Source organism: Motacilla alba, chromosome 17, assembly GCF_015832195.1.
Source record: "Motacilla alba alba isolate MOTALB_02 chromosome 17, Motacilla_alba_V1.0_pri, whole genome shotgun sequence".
NCBI lineage: Eukaryota > Metazoa > Chordata > Aves > Passeriformes > Motacillidae > Motacilla > Motacilla alba.
In genome coordinates this window covers 1316029-1339119 of record NC_052032.1, presented here as the reverse complement: position 1 = coordinate 1339119, position 23091 = coordinate 1316029, and the positions used below count along the sequence as shown (strand labels likewise).

The window sequence follows — 23091 nt, the reverse complement described above, 5'->3', positions numbered from 1 at the left end:
TGGCTGTGTCTCCTCTGTGACACTGCGTCGAGTGAATTGCTGTCATTCCTCCTCTCTGTGCTCACAGGGAAGGCTGGGGCAAGGTGGGCACAAACCCCCGTGGCAGATAAAACTGAGGATACAGCAGAGCCTGTGACGTTCCTGCTGCCCCTGCTCCCGGTCCTGCCGTGTCCTGCTCTCATCTCTTCTTTTCCCTGGCAGGCCCAGGGCAGAGTCCCGCGGTGCTGGAGCATCTGCCAGCAGTGACCGGGGGGGCACACCGGGCTGGACAGCCCCGGCTGCGGGGAGCCTCGGGGAGCAGGAGGAGGATCAGCCGTGCCCGAGTGAAGGGGAAAGGTGAGTGAGGGCTGCGGGGGGGCTCTGGGCCAGCCGGGGCTCAGCCCTGGCCCAGGGCTGTGTGGAGGGGCCACTGTGAGCAGGGTGGGGATGTGTGTTCAGCAGCCTGGGTTGCACGGGAGATCTCGTTCTTTTGTATCCCGGAGAGATGTGGCACAGCCCAGCCTTTAGGGAGGGTTTTTCCCCCCAAGAACCATCTCCATCATTCCTCCTCACCCTCCGGAGCTGGTGCTCAGCCCTGGTGCCTCTGGTGCAGCACCCAGAGCCGGTGGGTGCACCCCCAGCTCCTGGGTGATGGAGTGGGCTGCTCTGGGCTCTTGCAGGGTGACCCCATAAGCCTGGGGGGGGGTGGGGGGAACTGCGTGCCTCTTTCCTTGTCACATGAGAGCCAAGCAGGTGACCCATGCCCTGCCATCCTCCCCGCTCCGGCTCACCCTCCCAGACCAGTTCTGCTCCAGTAATGTCCCCAGGGTGCTGTGCCTGCTCCTGCCCCGCGCTGCTGCGGCGGGACAGCTCCTTGAGCAGCTGAAATGTGCCAGCAAACCCGCACGGGCAGGCCCTGGGACTGCTGACACCAGGGAGGGTTTTCTCTTTCCCCTGCAGCTCATTCCTGGGGCACCATCGGCAGCGTGGCCGCGGCTCCGGCGTCCGCGGGGGCGAGCAGGGCACTGTCCCCACCCCGGCACTGTCCCCATCCCGGCACTGTCCCCACCCCGGCACTGTCCCCATCCCGGCACTGTCTCCATCCCGGCACTGTCCCCATCCCGGCACTGTCCCCACCCCGGCACTGTCCCCATCCCGGCACTGTCCCCATCCCGGCACTGTCCCCACCCTGGCACTGTCCCCATCCCGGCACTGTCTCCATTCCGGCACTGTCCCCATCCCGGCACTGTCCCCATCCCGGCACTGTCTCTTTTCTGGCACTGTCCCCACCCCGGCACTGTCCCCATCCCGGCATTGTCTCCATCCCGGCATTGTCTCCATCCCGGCACTGTCCCCATCCCGGCACTGTCCCCATCCCGGCACTGTCTCCACCCTGGCACTGTCCCCATCCCGGCACTGTCCCCATCCCGGCACTGTCTCTTTTCTGGCACTGTCCCCCCCCGGCACTGTCCCCCCCCGGCATTGTCCCCACCCCGGCACTGTCCCCGCCCTGCGCGTGGCTCAGGTGCGGTGCCCGTCCCAGCCGCGGGGCCGATGGGAGCCGCTCCGTTCAAACCGCGGCGGTTGTTCCGCGTCCCGTGGAAGCCGCGCTCCCCCGGGCCCGGCGGGCACGGCTCCAATTAGTGCGGCTCCTAATTAGAGCTGCCGTGCCATGGAGGCCGGCAATGTGCGCAGGGTCTCGCTCTGCTCCCGCCGGGCCGGTCCGCTCCTGGGAGCGTCCTTCTGCCTCAGCACGTTCGGTAAGCGCGGAGGCCCGGCTCGGGGAGCCCGGGGATGCCACCCCGGCCGGGACGCCGTGGGAAGCGGCTGGGGAGCTGCTCCTCGAAGGAATCGGGGCCGGGCGGCGGCTCCTGCCTCTCCGAGCCGCGATAATGCCCGGGGGCAGGAGCGCCCTGAGCCCGGCCCCGGCGCTGCGGTGCGGGAAGCGCTCGCAGGTGTCCCACGCCCAGCCCTGGATGGACACGAGCTGGGGTAGGGCTGGCTGGAACTGTGCCCCCGGTCGGGCAGAGCCCCAGTTTCCTTTTTGCTCTTCGGGGGGTCTCTCTATGGCTGCCTCAGGTGTGCAGAGTGGGTTTTGGTGGCCCCTGGCAGCGCTGGCTCTGCGGGCTGAGCTGGCTCGCTGAGAGCCCGGAGGGAACCTGGATGTCTTGCGGATGTCCTGGCAGCTGGCGGTGCGTGATGGCTGGGCAGCAGTGTCACACACGGGGCAGCTGGGTGCCTCTTCTGGGTGCTGCTTTCAAAGCAGCAGTTTTGTTTTCTTTCAAATTTTCTCTTGCTCTTGGGAGCAGAGCAGGTGACCACGCAGTGAGCTCCTTCCTAGGGATGTTGCCCCTTCCCAGGGATGCTGCTCCTTCCCCTTTTGGACTTCTGAGTGCCAAACTGCTCAGGACAGCCTGGAAGCTGAAACCCTCCTGTCTCTGTCTGTAGGATAAAGGCCAAATAATGTGGGTTCTGTGGTGCCTCCTGGCTCTGTAACCAAGTGCAGGCCAAACATCATCTCTGCAGCCACAGTTCCCCTCATGGGCTGAGCATCACTGTTGAGATGTGGAGTGTGTTCTGAGCTGCAGAGCCTGGCAGGACAGGGCCAGCACTGCCCTCTCACTGAGGGTGACTAGGAGAGAGTCTCCTAAAAGGCTGGTGCCAGGGCAGAGATTGTAGATGGTGATTTTGGGGTGCCTTGTGCCCATGGGGACCTCCCACCCAGCCAGGATCTGACACTGTGTCCTCTGGCAGGAGCCCCCACTGGCATTTGATAGATGGCTCTTGGCTGTCCCAGCCAGGCCCAGCACTGTTTTTCCTACAGTAAAGCAGAAAAGCATTTAAGAAAACCTCAAAATTTTCCATTTGTCAGAGATCATCAGTAAGGAACAGGTTTTCCTGCTGGGTCTGCTCCCATAGAAGGTTGCCCTGTCCCCTCCCTTAGCCTGGCAAACTTCTCTCATGGGTGGAAACCTGTTTGATTACCATCTTGTGCCTGTTCATGCCCATTTTCCCCTGTACTCCTTGTGCCAGCTTTGTTCCTTGGCAGGAATTGCCTCTCCTGGCCCTGTGGGTCCAGGTGGATGGGGCTGGGAGCTCTCTGTGTTGCATCCCTGCAAGCCTGGCTGAGTCCTGCTCTCTGATGGGATGTTCACTCAGGAGCTGCATGTAGCTTCTCCCTCTGCCCTTCTTTTGCACTTAGTTTAATTTATATTAACCTTTATTTAACAGAGAGGACCTGGACAAGCAGGGTCAGGGCCTCTCTGCTGTTTCCCTCAGTTCTTGTTAGGGATGTATCAGGAGATAAATCCAGGGGAAAAGGTTTCTCTGATCCTCTGCACTTGGATTGAGGTGGGAACGCAGCCCATGAACCTGCCTTGACAGGGACTGTGTTCCTGCCCACCCAGGTGTGGCGCCAGGTCACTGCTCTGCTCATCTGACGAAGTGCCCCAGCTCTGTCTGAGCACAGACCTTGGCACAGCACATCCCTGCCTCCAGCTTTGACCGGATCATTCTTCCCAGAGCAGCTTCCCTCTCTGATCCTGGTCCTACACAAGCCAGTGAGCGCCTCCCAGGCCTGAGCAGGGGTCAGGCAGGGGCTGGGGCATGCTGGGGGTTATGATTTGTCCCTTCATGTGCTTGGGAGACACTCAGGAGCGAATGCATTAAGAGGGAAATGTCCTCTGTTCCTCACAGAGAGGAGAGCACCTAAAATCCCAAACCCTACTGTGGCCAATTTGTGTTTCTCCCCAAAAAGGCAGAGCTGCCCCTCTTCTCCCTGCTCTCCTCTCCTTGGTGATGGAGCAGCCTGTGCCAGGGGCCCTGTCCCCACAGCAGTGACATACATGAGGCAGGGGTGACCCCATCCCTTGCTGTGCAAAGCCTTGGCCCCTGAGCTCCCCAGGAACACCCCAGCCACCCCAGGGCAGGACAGTCCCCAAAATGGCATCCCCCCAAATTAGCCAGCACAAAAACTTCCCTTCTGCTTCCCCTGTCCCTCATCCCCCTGACTGCTCCTCAGGCTGGGCTGCACTGGGGCAGGTTCCTTTGTGCTGTAACATCTGTTGTGTGCTAACAGCAGAGCAGGCACGGCTGTGGGGCTGGGGCAGGGCTCTCTGGGCTCTCTGGGTGGATGAAAACAGGCTTTTCCCGTGGTGGGAGAGGCTGCCTAGGGAGTTCCCTGCTCCCATGCCCAGCATGGATGGGCAGTGTGAGACTGGGGTTGCTGTGGGTGCTGGAGATGGGTGGGCAGGCTGTTCAAGGAGGGGTCCTGGCACAGGCCATGTCACTCCCTTCTTCAGGGGCACAGAGCTGTCCCCAGAGGGTTCCCACAGCCCCAGAGGTCGGCAGATGGCAGAGGGGTTCCAGCCTTGTGCCCAAAGCCTGGAGTGGGAGGATGACACTGGGGGACAGTGTTCTCTCTGCTGCAACCCAGTGTTAGAGCTGTCCTGACTCACCCACCCAGCTCCTGCCTTTGTTCTCTCACCTTGCACTTGTGCAAATGCACACAGACACCATTTCCACGTGTCCATGCACACGTGAGCTGCTAAAAGTTTGGGCCCTTTCTTTTTTTTTTGAGTGAAAAATATGTTCTCTGAACTGTTTCAGGTTAAACAATCCCATCAGATATCCCCTCCCAAGCAAGCCCAAGCCCTTGGGTGTGTCTTTGCAAAATTAAATGTTGGGTTTTAACTTGCAAGATGTTTATGTGTCTGTACATTATGTTTACTCTCCTGTAAATGATGTTTACTCGTTTGTTGTGTTTTGTAAACTGGGGAAGAAGTGAAAATGGGATCTTTGCTTTGGATTAAGGGAAACATTGTAGCAGTGATGGTTTCAGTCCTTGGATTCTCCAGGGGTGTTGGGAAATGTTTAGTTTTGGGTCGATCCAGAACAGTTACATGATTAGAGACCCTTCACTATCATTAAAATCTGCACATCCTATTGAGGCTGGCAGGCCCAGCTCCCAGGGAACCTTTAGGGAGGACACCCAGAGGGGAGGCAGCTCACCCTGCACCCCGTAACCATCACACCCCGACCCTGACAAACACCATGGGCTGAGTTTTCTGTCAGTCCCAGCCTTGTGGGGGGATTTCTGGGCTGATGCAGAGCTGCCAGTGCGTGGAAAAGCAAGGGAATGGGTGTGAGCAGGCTGGCAGAGCAGTGGTGCTGCCCTGGGTGCTGTGCCCTCACCAGCAGGGCTCTCCTGCACAGGGCTGGGTCTGGGGGGTGTCAGTGCTGATCTCCAGCCTGAGCCTCTGTGAGCTGGGATGTTTCCCTCAGCTCCTGCCTAGGGGGAAGGCAGGATGTGTCTGGCCCTGTGTGAGCCTTGCAGCTGTGGGGTGGCTGAGTCCTTCAGCCTGTCCTTCAACCTGTCCCCTCCTGTCCCCTCCTGTCCCCAGGCCAGTTGAAGCTGTCCATCGAGGTGCGGGGCCGGACACTGGTGCTGCATGGTGAGTGTGTCCCTGGGACATCCCAAATTAGCCACAGTGGGCTGGTGGTGGGGACAGCACTTGCAAGCTCTTCCTTCTTGTTCTTGTTGGGAACAACACTGTGGTGCAGTGGCAAAACTGGGAGCTCTTTGATTAAGAGACCAAACTGAAATTTTCAGAGACCTTCATGTGTTTGCACCCATGTGTATGAATTACTTTTCTTTTATTCCATATGAAGAGAAAAAAGGCAAATACAATTTGGAAAGGAAAGTCTGAAATGCTTTGTCTCAGCCAAAACCCTTTTGCCATATTTGCCAGGATTTCCAAACCGTTCTGTTACCTCCAAATGCTGCAGTTTTTAACACCAGCAGTATTTCTTCAATGGAAGTGTTTTGATGGTGATTATCAGAGAGGCCAATGGGAGTGTCAGAACAATCTCTTTTCTTTTGGGAAACACCTGTCTGAGGGTCTGGCACAGGCTTTACCCCAAATCCCTCCATCTGGAGCAGCCCCAGTGTAAGCTGGGTGTGAGTGGTGGGGTCTTGTCCTGGCACATCCTGGCACATCTCTGGCACATCTCTTGCACATTCTGGAGCATCCCTGGCATATCCCTAACACATCTCTAACACATCCCTTGCACACCCCTGGCACATCCCTGGCACATCCCTTGCCCCAGGCAGCCACAGTGTCCCAGCAGCGGGGCCGAGCAGAGTGGAGAAGTGCTGGGGCAATGCCGGGGCAGTGTCAGTGTCGGGGCAGTGTCCAGGCAGTGTCAGGGCAGTGTCCAGGCAGTGCTGGGGCAATGCTGGGGCAGTGTCAGTGTCAGGGCAGTGTCAGGGCAGTGTCCAGGCAGTGCTGGGGCAATGCTGGGGCAGTGTCAGTGTCAGGGCAGTGTCAGGGCAGTGTCCAGGCAGTGCTGGGGCAGTGTCGGGGCAGTGTCGGGGCCAGGGCAGTGTTGGTGCAGTGCCAGGGCAGTGTCAGGGCAGTGTCAGTGATAGGGCAGTGCCAGGGCAGTGTCAGGGCAGTGTCAGTGTCCAGGCAGTTTCAGGGCAGTGTCAGTGTACCAGGCAGTGCCAGGGCAGTGTCAGGGCAGTGTCAGTGTCAGGGCAGTGTCCAGGCAGTGTCAGGGCAGTGTCAGTGTACCAGGCAGTGCCAGGGCAGTGCCAGGGCAGTGTCAGGGCAGTGTCAGTGTACCAGGCAGTGTCAGGGCAGTGTCGGGGCAGTGTCAGTGTCAGGGCAGTGTCCAGGCAGTGTCAGGGCAGTGTCCAGGCAGTGCTGGTGCAGTGCCAGGGCAGTGTCAGTGTCAGGGCAGTGTCGGGGCAGTGTCAGTGTCCAGGCAGTGTCAGTGCCAGGGCAGTGTCAGTGTCAGGGCAGTGTCCAGGCAGTGTCAGGGCAGTGTCAGTGTCAGGGCAGTGTCCAGGCAGTGTCAGGGCAGTGCCAGGATGGGCTGTTGATGTTTAACTGGAGGATGTGTTTGGCTCCAGGGAAGGGAGAGCAGGGCTGGGGAAGTCGGGCAGAGGGAATGCAATTTGTGCCACCCAGGTGCTGAACTGATCTGCCACCGACCTCAGCCCAGGCTGCATTTATAGCACGGGTGTGTTAAAGGGAAATTACCATCAACCCCTGCCCCTGTCTGAGGGGGTTCTGCCCCACAGGGAGGGATCAGCCTGTGGAGCAGAGCAGTGTGGGGTAGAAAGATGCCTCCCCTGCTGCTTTGGGATGTGACCATTTCATTTCCTTTCCAGTCATGGAAGCAAAAGGTCTGATGGGAGCAGAGTGCTGTGCGTGCGACTCCTATGTGAAGGTGGGTTCTCCTGGGGCTTTGCTCAGGGACCTTTGTGCTTTTTGGGGAGAATTTTGTGGTTGGCTCCTCCAAGCTTGCTCTGCACTGTTTTTCCTTTCCCCTTCCTTCTCTATCCTGCTCTGGAAGAGCATCCCCAGCATACAGGGAGCTGGCTGGGCTCTTGCCAGCGCTGGACAGCTCATGGGTTTTGTTGGCAGCGTCTGGATGAAGTAGAAAAGGGGAGGACAGGACCCTGCTGAGAGCTGTGTCAACCATTCCTTGCAAGAACCCATCCTAGAGGGTGCCCAAGCCTGGTGGGGATGTTTGCTGGCACAGGGTGGGTCTCCTGCTGGGATGTGCACAGTGCAGGAAGCAGCTCCCCTGAAGAGGGGGTGCAAGTCAGACCCCAGCCAGCCACACTTGTGTACATCTCTCCCTGATTCTTCTGCTCTGTTCCCTCCTTCCCCTGCCCCAAGGGGTTTTGAAATGCAATTACCTGACAGGCAGAAGGGTGGAGTGATCCCAACCACCCATTAGCATGGGCTCAGCAGGATCTTTGAGCTCAGCCATCCATACAAGTGCCTGTGCCAGTGTCCTGCCAGGGCAGCTGGGGAATGTGCTCTGGGAATGTTAACACGCTGCTTGTTTTCCTCCCAAAGATGTCCCTTGTGCCAGATGCTGACTGGAAGTGCCGGCAAAAGACGAAGACAGTGCCAGACAACAAAAATCCTGTGTTCCATGAGCACTTTGTGTTGTGAGTATGGCAGGGCAGAGGCAGCTCTGGGCCATCCCTTGCACCGTGTCACACACAGCACTGGGGACCCCGTGCCACTGTCCCAGGGCTCCCTCCCCACGCCACAACCCTGTGTTTGCTTTTGCTTTGTGATCTCTAATAAACACGCAGTACGCCTGAGCTGCTCTGCTGCTGAGATGAGGAGTGACAGACATTGTTCTGCTGGTTTTTGTAGCTGAAGTGCCTTGAACTTTTGGGCAGAGCTCTGCAGAGCTGCCAGCACACACAGCATGGCAGTGCTGCTCCTGCATGCTCAGATGTCTTGCTGGGCAGGAGTTGGACAAACACATTCCATTTCCTAGACCTGGCACCTGCAATAGTGTGACTGAGGAAGGTAAAAGGGTTTCCTACAACTCCAGCATGTCTCTGCATGGGAAAGGAGCTGCATGACTTAGTGTTTGAACAGAGCTTGTCACTGCTGGTGACGGAGGCTGTGCCAGCCCTCTGACCCATGCAGCGTTGGATTTGGCACAGGGTGGTGGTTTCAGAGCACGAACTGTGGCTTGTTCCTTGCACTTACCCTTGTGGTGTTGGATGTGTCTTCTTGCAAGATTATTTCCCCCCTGAAGCCACATGAGTGGTGTCCCCACACCTGGCCAGGAGAGGTCACATCCCCTTGCAGCTGTCTGTCAGGAGTGAGCAGGTTGCTCTTTGGGGAGGTGCTGCAGTGCTCTGTGCAGAGACTGGAGGAGAACACCTGGCTGTGAGGAGGCTGAAGAGCGTGTGGCTGTGAGGGCAGCCCTTGCTGTGTGCTCCTGGGGAGGCTGATGGGCTGTGCCCTTTTGTTACAGCCCCGTGAAAGAGGAGGATGAGCAGAAGCGTCTCCTGGTCACAGTCTGGAACAGAGAGAGGAATTCCAGGTAAGGGGCTGCCAGCTGTCATAGGATCCTTTTCAGAGGCTGTTGTGGCAGAGACCCTGCCCCCTGCTCTGGTCACCCCATGCTCCTCCAGGGCCCTGGGCCCCGAGGGCTGGCCCTGACCTCAGGGCTGCTCTGCTCAAGGCCTTGGGCCAGGGATGTCCCCGCTGGGGTCACACTCGTGGGCAGCCAGTGCTGGGGAGCATCATGGGCAGCAAACCCTGCCCTTGGCACTCTGCTGTCATCGGTGCTGCTTGGTAGCCACCAGCTGGGCCGGCATTTAAACCCCTGTGGCCACTCATGCCTGCACTGTTGGCCAAAGGCAGGTGGGGCTGGAGTGAGCTGGGACCTCCCCTCCCTCTGGGGACAATGCAGTAAGGGCACCAAGGGGGCTGGCACCTTGCTGGTTGTGCTGCCAGCCCAGGCAAGTGCCACCTTGGCCAAGCTCCTGCCAGCACCAGGTGGGCTGGAGGTGACCAGGGGGCTTCAGCCCAGCTCCTCCTTGCCCTGCAGTTTGCTTACACCGTGTCTGCTCAAAGCAGGGGCATGTCCTGGGCACTGCCTGGCACCCAGCATGGGCAGGGATGGTTGGGGACTTCCTGAAAAGGGGTGCAAGGGGGATCTGGTGCTTCAACAGGTGTGTGCTGACAGTCCCTGAACTCTGGTTGTCCTGCAGGCAGAGTGAACTGATTGGCTGCATGAGCTTTGGTGTGAAGTCCCTCCTGTCCCTGGACAAGGTACCTCTGTGTCCCAGTGCAGGATGTGGGGCTGGGGCAGGGCTCTCTGGGCTCTCTGGGTGGATGAAAACAGGCTTTTCCCGTGGTGGGAGAGGCTGCCTAGGGAGTTCCCTGCTCCCATGCCCAGCATGGATGGGCAGTGTGAGACTGGGGTTGCTGTGGGTGCTGGAGATGGGTGGGCAGGCTGTTCAAGGAGGGGTCGTGGCACAGGCCATGTCACTCCCTTCTTCAGGGGCACAGAGTGGCAGGGATTGGGGGGCACAGAGCTGTCCCCAGCACATGCTGCCTGCCCTGTTTGTATGGGGGGGACACAGGACATGGAGCCGGGCTGGCATGGGTCACATCTGACATGTGGGTGAGGGGGTGTGATGGTGGGACACATTCAGGAGTCTGCCTGATTCCCAGCAGTGTGCTGATGGGCAGAGGGCAGCCACAGAGGTTTTTTTGGCTGTTCCTGCAGGAATTCTGTGCCAGAATCCCTGTCCCTGCTGCGGCGGGTTTGGTCACAGTGCTGCTGCCCCAGCCTGGCTGCTGCTCGTCAGTACAGCTGGCTCTGCCTTCCTCGGGCAGGGCTCCCGTGCCAGCGGCTCCCAGCGACCACCAATGCCTGGGAACTCTTCATCCCATGGGAACGCTTCATCCCATGGGAACGCTTCATCCCATGGGAACTCTTCATCCCCGTGCCCAGTGGGAAGGGGTTCTGTCCCTGGGCAGCAGAATGTCTCAACAGGCTGGAGGGTTTCATGGAAGTGTTAATACATCCCCTGGGCTCACAGAATCACAGAGTATCCTGAAGAAACCCGGGGGAGCATTAAGTCCAACTCCTGCACAGACAATCCCACCCGGTGCCTGAGAGTGCTGTCCAAAAGCTCCTTGATTTTTTCAAAGTTTCACAGCTGAGGTGTGGATGTTTTCTTCATAGCAGGAGACTAAAAAGGAGCTCTTGGTGGTGGTGGCCTGAGAGGTGGGTGAGAGGTGGGTGAATCATGGCCTCCTCTGAAATTTGGACAAGTAAGGTGCAGTTTTTTTAAAACAGTGTGGAGCTCACAGGGCCTCAGCAAGGCTGAGATGAGGTCCTGTCCCCTGGCTGCTGCATGGTACTGCTGGATATCCCTCTAAAAACCTGGAGTCTTGGTGCTTCAGTAAAAACCTGGAATCTTGTTGCTTCAGTGTTGCTCATTCCCCCTTGCAGGGAGGGTGGAATTTTACCTGTTGCTGAGAGAAGGATTCTGTGTGTGTGAGAGCAGGTCTGGGCACCTCTGTGGCTGTAACTGGGGCAGCTCCTGCCCTGGCTGGGTGCCGTGGGGCTGAGCAGCTGCCCTGATGCACAGCTGCTTCCCTCCCCACAGGAGATCAGTGGCTGGTATTACCTCCTCGGGGAGGACCTGGGCAGGACCAAGCACCTGAAGGTGGACATGAGGAGGCTGAAGCAGAGCACAGGTGTGTCCCACCACAGGAATATCCCAGGGGGTGTTGGCAAGGCTTGGAAGAGGACTCACTGCAGTGTCTGAACCTGTGTGTGGAGCAGCCCAGCCTCACTGCACCCTGTGCCCCACGGCACTGCTCGGCCCCGTGGTGCTCAGTGGGCACTGGCATCCCAAAATTTTGTGGGGTGGGGATTTTGGCTGGTTCAGCAGTCCCTGCTCTCCCTTTCAGCCTCACTTCTGGGGCTCTTTGGGGACCTCAGCCCTGCAGCCACATCTCTCTCTCTTGCTTGGCTTGTCCTCATGCTGCCTCCTGCCTCACAGACTTGGAGCTCATTGCTGTGGCCACATTCTCTTTGTCCCTGGGGTCTGTGCTGGATGTTTGGGGGCTTTTTCTCCTGCCTTGGTCTTGCAGTGCTGCCAGGGAGTGGAGGAGCAGAGGCTGGCCCAGGGCAGGGTGGGGCAGCAGTGCCTGTCTCAGGTGTGCAGCCACCCTGAGCTGCTGCCTGGAGGGGATGTGCCCATGCCATGTAAACGTCCCTTGTGCAGTGTGGGATTGTCAGATGTGCTGTCACACTCATGGGGCCTTTTCCTTTCTAAAAAATGTTTTAAAAATCCTTTCAGAAGTCAAGCCAGGAAGTCAAAGTGCAGCCCAGGAGAGCCAGGACGCTGTGACCCTGCAGCAGCTGAAGGTGGGTGTGACAGGGCTGTGACCCACCAGCACTGGGAAGATGTGGGGTCGGGTGCCTGCCTGAGGGGTTTCCAGAAGGCCAAGGGACAGTGTTTTAGTGAGGGTGATGCTGGGGTGAGGGAGCTCTGTCACCTCCCTGTCACACCATGGCTGTCACAGGCAATTTGTTACCCCAGTCACGCCCCAGCTGGTGGAGGGGGTGATTTGGGTGCTAACCCCCATTGCCCTGGGGACCTCCTGTTTTCCAGTGTATTCCCACTCCAGACAAAGCACCAGCACTGCCTGGGATGGCAGGGCTGGGGCTGGCAGGCTCCTGCCCCACAGCATGGGCCCCTGCCTGCTTCTGTGGCTCCTTGGACACGTCTGCTCCTCTCCTCCTTCCAGGACCGTGTGCTCTGGGAAGGGAAAGGCCATTGGTGGAGCCTGGGTGATTTATAGGAGAGGCAAGGATGGGAAATGGGAACACAAACACATGGTTTGCATCGGAAACGGGGCTCGGGCGGCCCCGTGATTTATCTGTGCCGAATTCCGCCCTGTGCTTCCCTCAGCTGCATTTGCAGTTATTTGTTTTACAGCGCAGGGCTGAGCAAGACAAACAAAGCCAGCGCCCCTCTCCTCCCTTCCTCTCCGGCAGTCGCCACTGGCTTGAACAGTGGTGGCTGGGGAGGAAGGCTGCTCCTCCTTCCAGCCCCAGCCCCAGCCCCAGCTCCAGCCTGGCAGTGCGGCCGCCCTGACAACGCTCTGATGGCTCTGCCACCACAGCTCCCCCTGGGAGTGCTGAGGCTCCTCAGCTCACTGCCTGGCCTCCCTGACCCTGCCACCCTGGTTACTGTGCAGGAGAACTTAGATTTTTGGTTCCCTCCAGCCCTCCACCATTTATCATCCCCCTGTAGGAGTGTGCAAGGTTTTTTTTTTTTTCTGTTGGAACCCCATCTCCTAGGAGTTGTGCCCAGCTCTGGCAGTGGGGCAGCTGAGCCTTGCTGGGTATGCTGCTGCTGGCTGTGCTCCTCTTGGAGTTCCTCTTGGCCTTTAATTCCCAAATTCCACCATGGATGCAGCTCAGTTGACCTCAGTGCTTCCCCCTTGGTGACTTTTATGAGCACACAGCATGGGGACGTGCATATCCTCTGAGTCTGTGCTTTCAAAAACATACTTTTTTTTTTTTTTGCTTCTATAAACCCAAACCTCTGATTTTTTTTTATGAGCATGGAGTCGTGTCCTTCATGGAGCGAGGCTCTCACAGCCAGTGCCTGTGAAACGCCGCTCAAACATCCTCCAAGTGTTTGTGAGAACGTCGCAATAACAAAGTGCTCCGTGCGCCTGAAGAATGCCACGGGAACAAAAGCCACATCAACAGAGCTGGGACTAGGGAATACTAAAGAGTTGACAGGAATTTTAATATAAAACTCTCTCCCTTCCTCGTCAGTGAGGGTTTTCAGGAAGCCTCTGGCTTATCGTAAAGCGGCATACAGCGCTCGCAGGGGCCGGGGAGGTGAAAGGTGGCTTCCTGCCATTCTTCTCGGGAGCTGGGTTCCCATGGGCGGTCATGCCAGTTTGACTGGGGCTCCTTCCACCGCGAGGAGTCCGGGATCGCCGCGGGAGCCGCGGGGGTTTCATGGGCTCGCGGCGAGCGGGGCGCGCCAGCCATGAACCGCTTCAATGGACTCTGCAAGGTGTGCTCGGAGCCGAGGTACCGGCAGGTCTGTATCCCCCTGCCATCAACCTGGGGCTGCAAGCCTTGGGCAGATCTCAGAGTGCCTGGCAGTTCTCTTGCCGTGGCTGGATGTGGGGAATGGATTGGAGAGGATTCTTGAAGCTTGACAGAAAGCTCACATAGTGTGTATCTGTATGTAAACTTTGAGGTAAGAAATGCTGGCTTAGAAATGTCATAGAATAGGACAGACATTGTTGAGAGAGAAACGGGACTAGAAATAAGTTTCAAAGTAAATAAGACTGGATACTTTGGAGAAATAGAACTATGAAAGATGCATTGTAGTAGGACCCACGAGGGGTAATTTTAGATGATTGGCTTTAAGGCATTTACAGCATAGTGTGGCAAAAAGCTGATAGGGAAAGAAACACTTATAATGTATTTTAATTAGGAAATAGTTGGCTTCTGATTGTGATGATGTGAATTATAACGTGTATAGTCTCACCCTTCACATGAGACTGAAAATGGAATAAAAGTTTTTAAAAGCCCTCTCAGTTACCCCATCTTTGGGTCAGAAAATGGCTTAATCTGACAAATGGACTCTGTGGGTGCTGCTTCTGAGGCATTGACTTGATATCGTTACAATTTGTAAATTACAGTGAGGGTAGAAAGGAAAGCATCTTCACATGGGTACCTGTGGCTGGTCTCTGCCTGTTGCTGCAATGGAGAAATGGGCAGAGAGGGGTGCTTTTTAAATATATAGAAATTATTAAAATATAGAAATATATGCAAATATAAAATATATTTACTGTACAACTTGCAGGTAGCATGCTGATGGTAACAGTGTTAAGTTGCAAGGTGTTGTCTTAATTTCTCCCTTATTAGAGAAGAAGCAGGCACAGCAGGCTGCTACTGCCTCTTTTAAAATTATTTTAGTGGTTTTGGGAGCCAACAGCACTTGTTTCCTGGGGAGTAGCTGGCTGTGCTGGTTCCAGTTCTCCCAGTGCACAATGCCAGGTGCTGCTTTTCCATGTGCAGGTCCCAGTCTCCTGCATTTCAAAGAAATATTCTCTCTGTGGTCTGGATTGGGACACCCAGCTCAGGGTCAGCTTCTCCCTGTTCTCCTGAGCTCATTGTTCGGGTTGTTCCAAAGCTGCTGTGGGGGACAGCAAACACTGGGAATTACAAAAGCAGCAGAATTCCAAACCCAACTGCCCCCTTCTTGCCAGGGCTGTGGTGACCATCTTATGAAGGAAAGCTGCTCTTCCTTGGCTGAATAACAACTGACTCTGCTTTGTCTCTTAGAGCTCCTCAGGTCTTTATTTTGAAGATTTCCTCTGCATTTTCTGGCAAAGTTTGGGTACATCAAGCCTCCCTACCCACCTCCCAGCTCATGGCAGATGCTCATAGTTCTTTAGTTCTGTGCACAGCAGCACAAATGGGCAAAAAATGGGCAATGACAGCCTGTGATGGCCATGGTGGTGGGAGCTGAGGAGCATCAGCAGGAAGAAGCTGCTCTTCAGCAGCACAGGGCACGTGGCAAGGTCAGCCAGCTCAGGGAGAAGGAGTGGGAGATCTGACAAGGGGGAAACCTTGGGCTGGGAAGTGTCCGTGGAGTCTCCGTGGTGGGAGAGATGCTGGGCTGGCTTCTGAGGTGCCAGTGCTTGGTGTTGGAGATGAAATTGTAGGATCTGGAATATCCTGAGCTGGAAGGGACTCACAGGGACCATGGAGTCCAACACCTGGTTCATTCAAAGGTGCAGAGCCACCTCTTTGAGGAACCAGCAAACTCCAGAGGGAAAAATAGTCAGTGCAATGGGACTGGATCTGTGTTTTGATCCTGCCAGGGCAAGCCAGTTTCTCTTTTGAAGCCTGATTTTATGCTGAGCAATCATGCAGGGACAAGGTGCAGGGAAATGAAATCTTGCTGCCTTTGCCCTCCCATGGTAAAGGAGTGAGGAACCATATTACCTCCTTGGCAAGTTCTGCTGAATTCCTCATCTTCCTTCTGCCTGTTTGTTCTCAAAATAATACAGGTCAGATGTTGGATTTTTAATTTTCTTTTCTCTGTCAGTAAAACAAGCATCTTGACTAATGTCTTGGGGGCTAATCAGGTATTTACAGGATCTGTCACGCTGAGCTGCTGCTGGAAGCCTACATCAAAAAATAAGCATAATTTTATTAATAAGCTGAATGCTCCTCAAATCAGGAGGAGAAATGAGCCTAAATCAGCCCAGCATCCATCCTCTCCAAACTCAGCAAGGGAAAACACACTCAGCCCAGGGAAGGGGGTGATGCACACAGATGTCTGGAGGACAGGAGCGTGCTGAGCTCGCAGCTCCCTCCGGAGCAGGGGAGTGCTGCTATTTCTGTATTCTCCAACAGGAAATGTAATGTTTAAGTGATTTGCTTAGAGAAGTCAGTGTCAGGGCCAGACTGCCAGGTTTTCCTTTCCAATGGCTTCTCAGACCTTTCCTTACACTTGGAAGGGCTGGGAGCAGAGTGTGTGCTAAATAAACACTCCTTTCGTGGCATTCCAGAGAGCCTTGGCTCCATCTGGCACTGTCTTTTAGCACCCATTCCACCCGTTATCCAAGGGAGCCTCAGTGACAGCCCTTCCCCATCTCTCGAATGCCACGTGCCAGCATTTCCAGGGGCTGTGGGGCAGTGTGGGAATGAGGGGGGATCATCACACCCAGTGGCTGCTCTCCCACCTGACAGGTGTCTCCCTGCAGATCACCATCCCTCGGGGCACTGATGGCTTTGGCTTCACAATCTGCTGCGACGCCCCAGTCCGTGTGCAGGCCGTGGACTCTGGTAAGAGACTGGATCCTTTTCATCCCTCTTGAGTCGAATGAATTATTACTCCTTTTTTGCTTCCCAGAGCTGGTTGTGATTCTGGAGCTCCCACGCCTTGCAAGACTCTGGCTACCTCCAAGAAACTTCATTAGATGAATTCTCTGTTACCTCTAATGAGGTCAGAGGCCACTGGGTTAGCACTGTGTCACTATTTAGGCAGTGTTTTGCAGTAATTTGGAGAGATTTTTTTCCCTTCCCTCTCCAACCTGAGAACTGTCTGTCTGGTTGGGTGACTTCAGAAATCATTTGGGGGAAAACAGGTCAGAGGAGAGGAATCCTCAGTTCCCTGAGTACAACTCTTGCTGTGGACCTGTGGGATGGACTGGTGTCTCCAGTGTGCCCTGTTGCTCCTCACTGCACCTCAGGAAACATGGGAATTTCATGCAGTAGCTCTAAGAGAGCACTGCTAGCTCTGTCCTGGTGCTCTATGTGTGTGGATGTGCTCCAAGGTGAAGCTCCAGGTTGGCTGACCCCCCTTCATTTTCGGGTGTTGGTGTCAGATGGGGTTTGGGGGAGTGAGGGGTGCAAGCTGTGGAGCTCTCTGGGTGTCTCCAAGCACCAGGGCTACTCCTCCCCCTCCCACACAGCCTCCTGCCTGGCAGATGACTGGAATTTGTCCCTCTCAGGTGGTCCAGCAGAGAAGGCCGGGCTGCAGCAACTCGACACAGTGCTGCAGCTGAATGAGCAACCTGTGGAGCACTGGAAATGTGTGGAGCTGGCACATGAAATCCGGTGAGTGCTCCCCAAAAACTCCAGGGCAGGGAGAGGTGGTTTGGGGGAGTCCAGGGCAGGGCAGTGGGAGCACTGAGTGACTGTGGGAAGGGGAAAGCTCTGAAGGATGCAGGACGCTGGGAAAGGATTCCCTGGAGGAGAAGGAAGGATGCAGGAAAGGATTCCCTGGAGAAGGAAGGATGCAGGAAAGGATTCCCTGGAGGGGAAGGAAGGATGGAGGGACTGGGGAGCACGGGAGAGGAGCAGAGGCTTTGGAGGGAGGAAGGGCTGCAGAGCTCGGTGCAGGACACAGTGCTCCAGCCCTGACTTCCCCACCCCATCTCTGCCAGGAACTGTCCCACGGAGATCATCCTCCTGGTGTGGAGGCTGGTGCCTCAGGTGAAGCCGGCCCATGAGGCCATGACCCGCAGGTCCTCCTGCAAATCCGCCTACGACCTGCAGTCCCCTCCCAACAAGCGGGAGAAGAACGGCCCCGTGCAGGCGGAGCAGCGCCGCAGCTGCCACATCCTCTACGACGGCACCGAGGGGCTGGGGCTGCACACCTGGGACAGGTACACGGAGCTGGGCAAGCGGGGCCAGAACACCCTGCCAGCCCTGTCCCGGGTGGCCTCTGCTGCCGACCAGAACTACATCATCCTGGCCCCTGTGAACCCCGGCAGCCAGGTAGGGCTCTGGGGCTGCAGCCTCTCCTGGCCCCTGCTTCGGTCTTATCCAGCATCATCTCTAAATATTTGCCAATTTTACAAGCCACACCTCTATCCCTCGGTGGAGCTTTCACTGTTTTCCTAAAACATTTCCCTGCTGCCTCCCCACTGGGCTCACCCCAGGGATATGGGGAAGATGTGGGGAGTGTTCTCACTGCACAAGACCACACTGCCAGTCATTGCTCTCCTTTTCTGCTGCAAAAATGGTTTTTTCCCTTCTCTGAAGTGCTTTGGTTTGGCATGTTAACTTCTGTAGCTGGTTCTTGTCACTGTACCTGGGGCCTGCTGCAGGTGACCGTGTCCCCTCTGTCCCTTACAGCTGCTGAGACCCGTGTACCAAGAAGACAGCACCACTGTGGGTGAGTTGTGCCTGTGCTGGGAGTGCTGCTCAGAGCACCCAGCTCTAGGCTGGGCCTCCTGGCACCACCAGCTCCTTGTCCCAAGCCCTGCAGGGGCTTGGGTTTGAGGGCAGGAGCAGCAGCCCAGGGGTTTTGGGATCATCTTCCCACTGTGGCTCAAAGCCAGAAGCAGAGGGGAGGGGGACAAGGTGAGCCTCACGTGGGAGGGTCTGGGGAGCTCTCAGAGGGCTCTGCTGGTGGGGACCTCCCAGGGCAGGGTGAGAACAGGCTGTGTGAGAGCTCTGAGCATCCTGGTTCCCACATGTCCCTGGGCCCGTCCATGACGTGTTCTCATCCATGAGGCCTTGCTGGGAGAGCTGACCCCTGCCCTGAGACTCCTTCAGTGCCACAGAGTGAGGGTGGCTGTGGCTCACATCAGTGCCAGCAGTTGTGCCAGATTTGGGGAATATTCAAGCCCTGGGCTGCTGCAAAGTCCCTGGGCCAGCTCTTCTCAAAAAACCTTTGAAACATAAACTCATAACACGAACCACAGCCGTGGCAGGTGTGTGTGGGATGCTTGGAGCTCTCTGGGGATGGTCGGACTTGTGGAAAGAGTGGGCTGAGGTGGGTGGCAGGGCTGGACACTGCAGGAATCCAGGTCCATGTGGAAATACCCCTTGTCTGCTCATGGATTTGGGAGCTTTGGGAGGCTGTGCTTGCCCTGGCCTGGCTGGATGCCCTCAGGTTGAGCTGTGGATCCCTAGGAGAGCTGAGCTCCTGGAGGAGTGTGAACCCCTCAGCATTCCCTCTCTGGTGAGGGCACAGCTGGAAAACTTGGTGCTATCTCTGAGGTGGGGCTGTGTCCAGAGAAAGCCAAGAGTGGGGCTGGCAGAGCCATGGGGGGAGTGCTGGGGAGCAGGAGGGAGCAGTGTGGGCCAGGCCCCCCTGCCTCAGGTGCTCCCAACCCTGGAGCTCTGCAGCCGGGAGAATTTTCCACTCTCAGCTGCAGGGGATGTTTTGTTCTGTGGATAATTGCAGCTCTTTCCTGCTGTTTGTGGATCCTGTGAAAAGATGAGCTGGACCACGGGGACTTGTTCTTACAGTGGGGTGGGATTTTAATGGCTTGGGCTTCTTCCCGTAGGAAAATTTGTATTTTTATGGATTTGTTTTTAATTATTTAATGTTAAGTTCAGAGGGAGGGAGGTATCAGTTAACCTGGGCAGGGATGAAGTGTGGCAGCACAGAGCTGCCTACCCAGTGGCAGGAGCTGACATTTGGGTGTGTTTCTGTGCCAGGACCTGTGCAGGTGATCATTTCCTGTGATAAAATGAGGTGATTTAGGGATAAGAGCAAAAACAAATCCTGAACAGCCCAGACAGATCTTATCTGGCCTGTGCTGAGCTGTCTCTTGTGCTTTGATGTTATCTGCCAGTGCAACCAGGGAAGAGGGAAAAGGGAAAATGTCAGGATTAATGCACTTAGAGGTAGAAACAAGCTCTTAGGTCATGAGGGTGCCCCCAGCAAAGGCAGCTGCTCCAGCCAGCAGTAAACAGCCGAGCTGGCTTCCCAGAGGCTGGCTGCCTCTGCTGCCTTTATCTGGGAGTAAATGTGCTATTTCCTTATGCTTAATGGGATATGTAATGCTGGGCAGGTTTGTGTGTTTGCTTTGGACGAGACCTTATCTGCCCTGGGCCATGGTCAGGAGTGTTTTGGCTCATTTCTGCCTGGGAAGGTTCTGGGCATCCCTTACAGTGTGAGAGTAAAAGCTCTGTGGTGGGAGCAGGAGCTCCAAAAGCTCAGTGATGGCAGCAGGAGCTCTGGAGTGGCTGCAGGGAGGGAAGGGGAGATGCTGGGAGTCCCGAGGGAGCTGCAGAAGGGATGCTCATTCCTGTTCCTGAGACATTCCTGTGGGGGAGAAGGAGAATGCTCCAGTTCCTCACCTGGATATGTTCAATCCCAGTGGAGAGCTCTGCCTGCAGCCCCAAGCAGGCTCAGTTCATCAGCTACAGGAGAAGGGAGGAAGGAAATATGTTGATTTTTCACTGGGGCTTCTTCTGAAGATGTGAATTTTTGGTTGGAGAGCCATGCAGTTCCTGTTGGATCTGTTGCCTGTGAGTTTTAGGGCAGAGCACAGGTTGCTGGGGTCCAGCAGGATGTGGTCTGGGCTCTGCTTGACCAGCTGGAGTGGGAGGGTGCAGGAGAAAGGCTCCTGTAATCCCTCCTTTGAGTGAGGATAACTCTCTTCAGGGAAGAGGGACAGACTGAAAACCAGTCAGGCTGCTTGGGCCTTTTCCAGCCCAGAATGTAATGCTGAAACACAGAGGATGATGTGATGCCAGCCTCATGAACAGTGAGGTCATCCTTTATAAATACACCCAGTGTCTGAGTAACCACTGCTGGCAGCAGCAGGGATTGATCCCAGCCATGAATGTTTGTAACTTCTGCCTGTTTCTCTGACACCTCCAATCTCAGTGTCTTGTGAGAACTGTCATTAACCCACTGCCCCGTGTCATGACATTCCTGCACTTTGCTAATTCCATGCCCAGAATCCAGAGCAGGCAGGACTTGTGTGGATAAAAATGTTGAAGTTCCTCTCCATCAGCCCCTTCAGGCCCTGCAAGGGGCTCTGAGCTCTCCCTGGAGCCTTCTCCTCTCCAGGTGAGCACCCCCAGCTCTCCCAGCCTGGCTCCAGAGCAGAGGGGCTGCAGCCCTGGGAGCATCTCAGGTGTCCCCTCTGGACTGGCTCCAGCAGCTCCAGATCCTGCCTGTGCTGGGACCCCAGAGTGGGACAGAGCACTGCAGGTGGAGACTCACGAGGGCAGATCAGAGGGAAGAGCACTGGTAGGATGTGCTGGCCTGAGCAGAGCTTGCTGTGGCCTCCCTGGGGTCCTGTTTGTACCTTCCCAGCCATATCTGTGCTGCTGATGGCACCCACTGAAGTCCTCAAGCCACCAAGCAAGCAGCTCTGGAACAAAACCACCCAGGGGCCTCTTGTGTGCCATTAGAAACAGTGGAATCAGTGCTGCTATTCCTTGAACCCCTGGGACTCCTGGATAGCTGAGTGATGCCTGTCCCTGCAGCTCTTGGTTCCAGCAGTTCTCCAGGATTCCCATACCCTGCTCCAGCCTGGGAGAGCTGGACTGAGCTGGAGTGGGCAGAGCTGGAGCTCCCTCCTCATCCTGCGTTTCCTTCTACCTCCTCTGTCCATCCAGGGAATGGCTCTAAAGGGAAATCCCACACGGGCTCTGGGAGGAAATCCAGGCTGATGAAGACTGTGCAGACCATGAAGAGCTATGGGAACTACCAGAACTGCACCATAGTGAGGCCTCACATCCCCCATTCCTACGGCACCTACGTGACCCTGGCCCCCAAAGTGCTGGTGTTCCCCATCTTTGTGCAGGTCAGTGCAGCCAGAGGGGGCTGGGATGTGCTCAGTGCCCAGGTTGGCCATCCATGCAAGGATCTCCCTCCCAGCAGGATCCCTGTCATGCTCAGCTCTCCTCTGGAGCTGGCTGGACTTGGCACAATGCTGGGGGCTGTCTCAAAGGGAATTGTGTCCTGCCCAAGCAATTCTATGTTGGATTTTTTTTTCTCCTTTTCAGCTTTCAAATCTGGCCCTTGGTACTTGCTTGGGTCAGGAGGAGGTGTCCCAGCTTTTGGGCTTCAGAGATAACTTTGGAATTGCAGATCAGTGTGGTTCTTCTTGAGGGTTCTTTGTACTGTCAGTGTGTGCAAAGGAGTTTTAGTTTAACTGGTGGTCACACTAAAATTTGGGCACCCTGTGCCAGGGTCTCATCATCTTCACAGGGAAGGATTTCTCCCCAGTATCCCATCTCTCCCTGCCCTCTGGCAGTGGAAGCCATTCCCTCCATCCCTTGTCCCCAGTCCCTCAAGCAGTAATGGCTTGACAGGGAATGTTCTGCCTGTGCAGTCCCATGAGCTGTTTTAATACAACAGCCCTGAATTTGGTGGCAACTCCCTCTGTGTCCTTCATTTTGTCCGTCATGTGGTCAGAACCCCAAAAATCTCATCTGCTCCATGTATTTGAGTACATTGCTGATGAATCCCTTCTTTTCTGAGCCTGTGGGGAGCCCTTTGTCCTCCTATGCCAGTGGCATTGTCACCTCAGCTCAGCCTGAAACCATGGTCCACATTCCGTGTCACTCTAGCCTGAGCCATGGGCTGCCTGAGGCCAGTGTGGGCTGGGCTGGAGCTGGGGGCAGGTGTTTGATCCCCTCCCTCCTCCCTGATGGCACCTGCGTGAGCCCTCAGCTTGTTTTGGCAGGAACACGACTGGCACTTTCTGCCTCCTTACTCCCAAACCTCATCCTGGATTGTGCCTGAGAATCTGCCACTTCAGGAGCTGCTTTTTCTCTCTGCACTGTCACACCTGCAGGGCCCTGTGCAGGTCCCCTCCTGTTTGCACTGTGCTGCTCCCCAGGGTGCTCCAGGCTGCTGCTGCAGGGTTTGTTGTGCACTCAGGACACATGAACCTGTCCCATTCTCCAGCACTGACTGGGGAGCTGGGTGTGGCACAGGAAGAGACAGGAATTCTTAAAAGTTGCTTTAAGAGTGATGCACACCATCAGGTTCAAATACTGGTGCCTGAGGGACGTGGGAACCTGACGTGCCAGCACTGTGGTTGTGCTTCCTGCTGACAAACACCCATAACCCCCCCGTGCAGAGCAGCCCCTGTCAGAGGCAAGGGCTGCTGGTCTTTTCACAGCTGGGGCTGGTGTAGGTGTGAGTGCAAGGCTTTGTTTTCTCCCATGACTGGACTGCAAACTTGGTGTCCTTCTGAGCACAGTGTGGGGTGGCTTCACACCCGCGTGAGTTACAGCTGAAGTGAAGACAAAGTGGGTTTGGTGGGTGGAAAGTGTATCTCACTAACCACACTGCCACTGGAAGGTTTGACTGTTTCTTTTGTTTCCTTTTTTTTTTTTTCCCATCCAAATGTAGCCCCTGGATCTTTGCAACCCAGCCCGGACTCTGCTGCTGTCGGAGGAGCTGCTTCTTCACGAGAGCAGGAACAGGACTACACAGGTAAAACTCTTCCACGTTGTCTGAGCTCTCCAAACGTGCTGTTCTGCTGTCTTACGTAGAGGATTGAA

General features: G+C 56.0%; 1 protein-coding gene across 6 annotated transcripts in view; it reads left to right on the top strand.

The window, feature by feature from the left end:
• RGS3 (regulator of G protein signaling 3) overlaps positions 1–23091 on the top strand; it is a 77407-nt gene that overhangs the window by 5187 nt on the left and 49129 nt on the right. For 2 of the 6 annotated variants that reach the window (XM_038156157.1, XM_038156159.1), the window contains 14 exons: positions 202–336; positions 5382–5432; positions 7157–7215; positions 7854–7948; positions 8779–8847; positions 9521–9581; positions 10931–11021; positions 11630–11697; positions 16083–16164; positions 16833–16938; positions 17268–17601; positions 17962–18001; positions 21193–21380; positions 22940–23023. In XM_038156157.1, the coding sequence (XP_038012085.1) occupies positions 202–336; positions 5382–5432; positions 7157–7215; positions 7854–7948; positions 8779–8847; positions 9521–9581; positions 10931–11021; positions 11630–11697; positions 16083–16164; positions 16833–16938; positions 17268–17601; positions 17962–18001; positions 21193–21380; positions 22940–23023 (1463 nt within the window). Of the gene's footprint in view, positions 1–201; positions 337–1636; positions 1740–5381; positions 5433–7156; positions 7216–7853; positions 7949–8778; positions 8848–9520; positions 9582–10930; positions 11022–11629; positions 11698–12404; positions 13397–16068; positions 16165–16832; positions 16939–17267; positions 17602–17961; positions 18002–21192; positions 21381–22657; positions 22810–22939; positions 23024–23091 lie in introns of those variants that run through there. The other 4 variants (XM_038156158.1, XM_038156160.1, XM_038156161.1 and 1 more) reach the window with 4 other exon arrangements.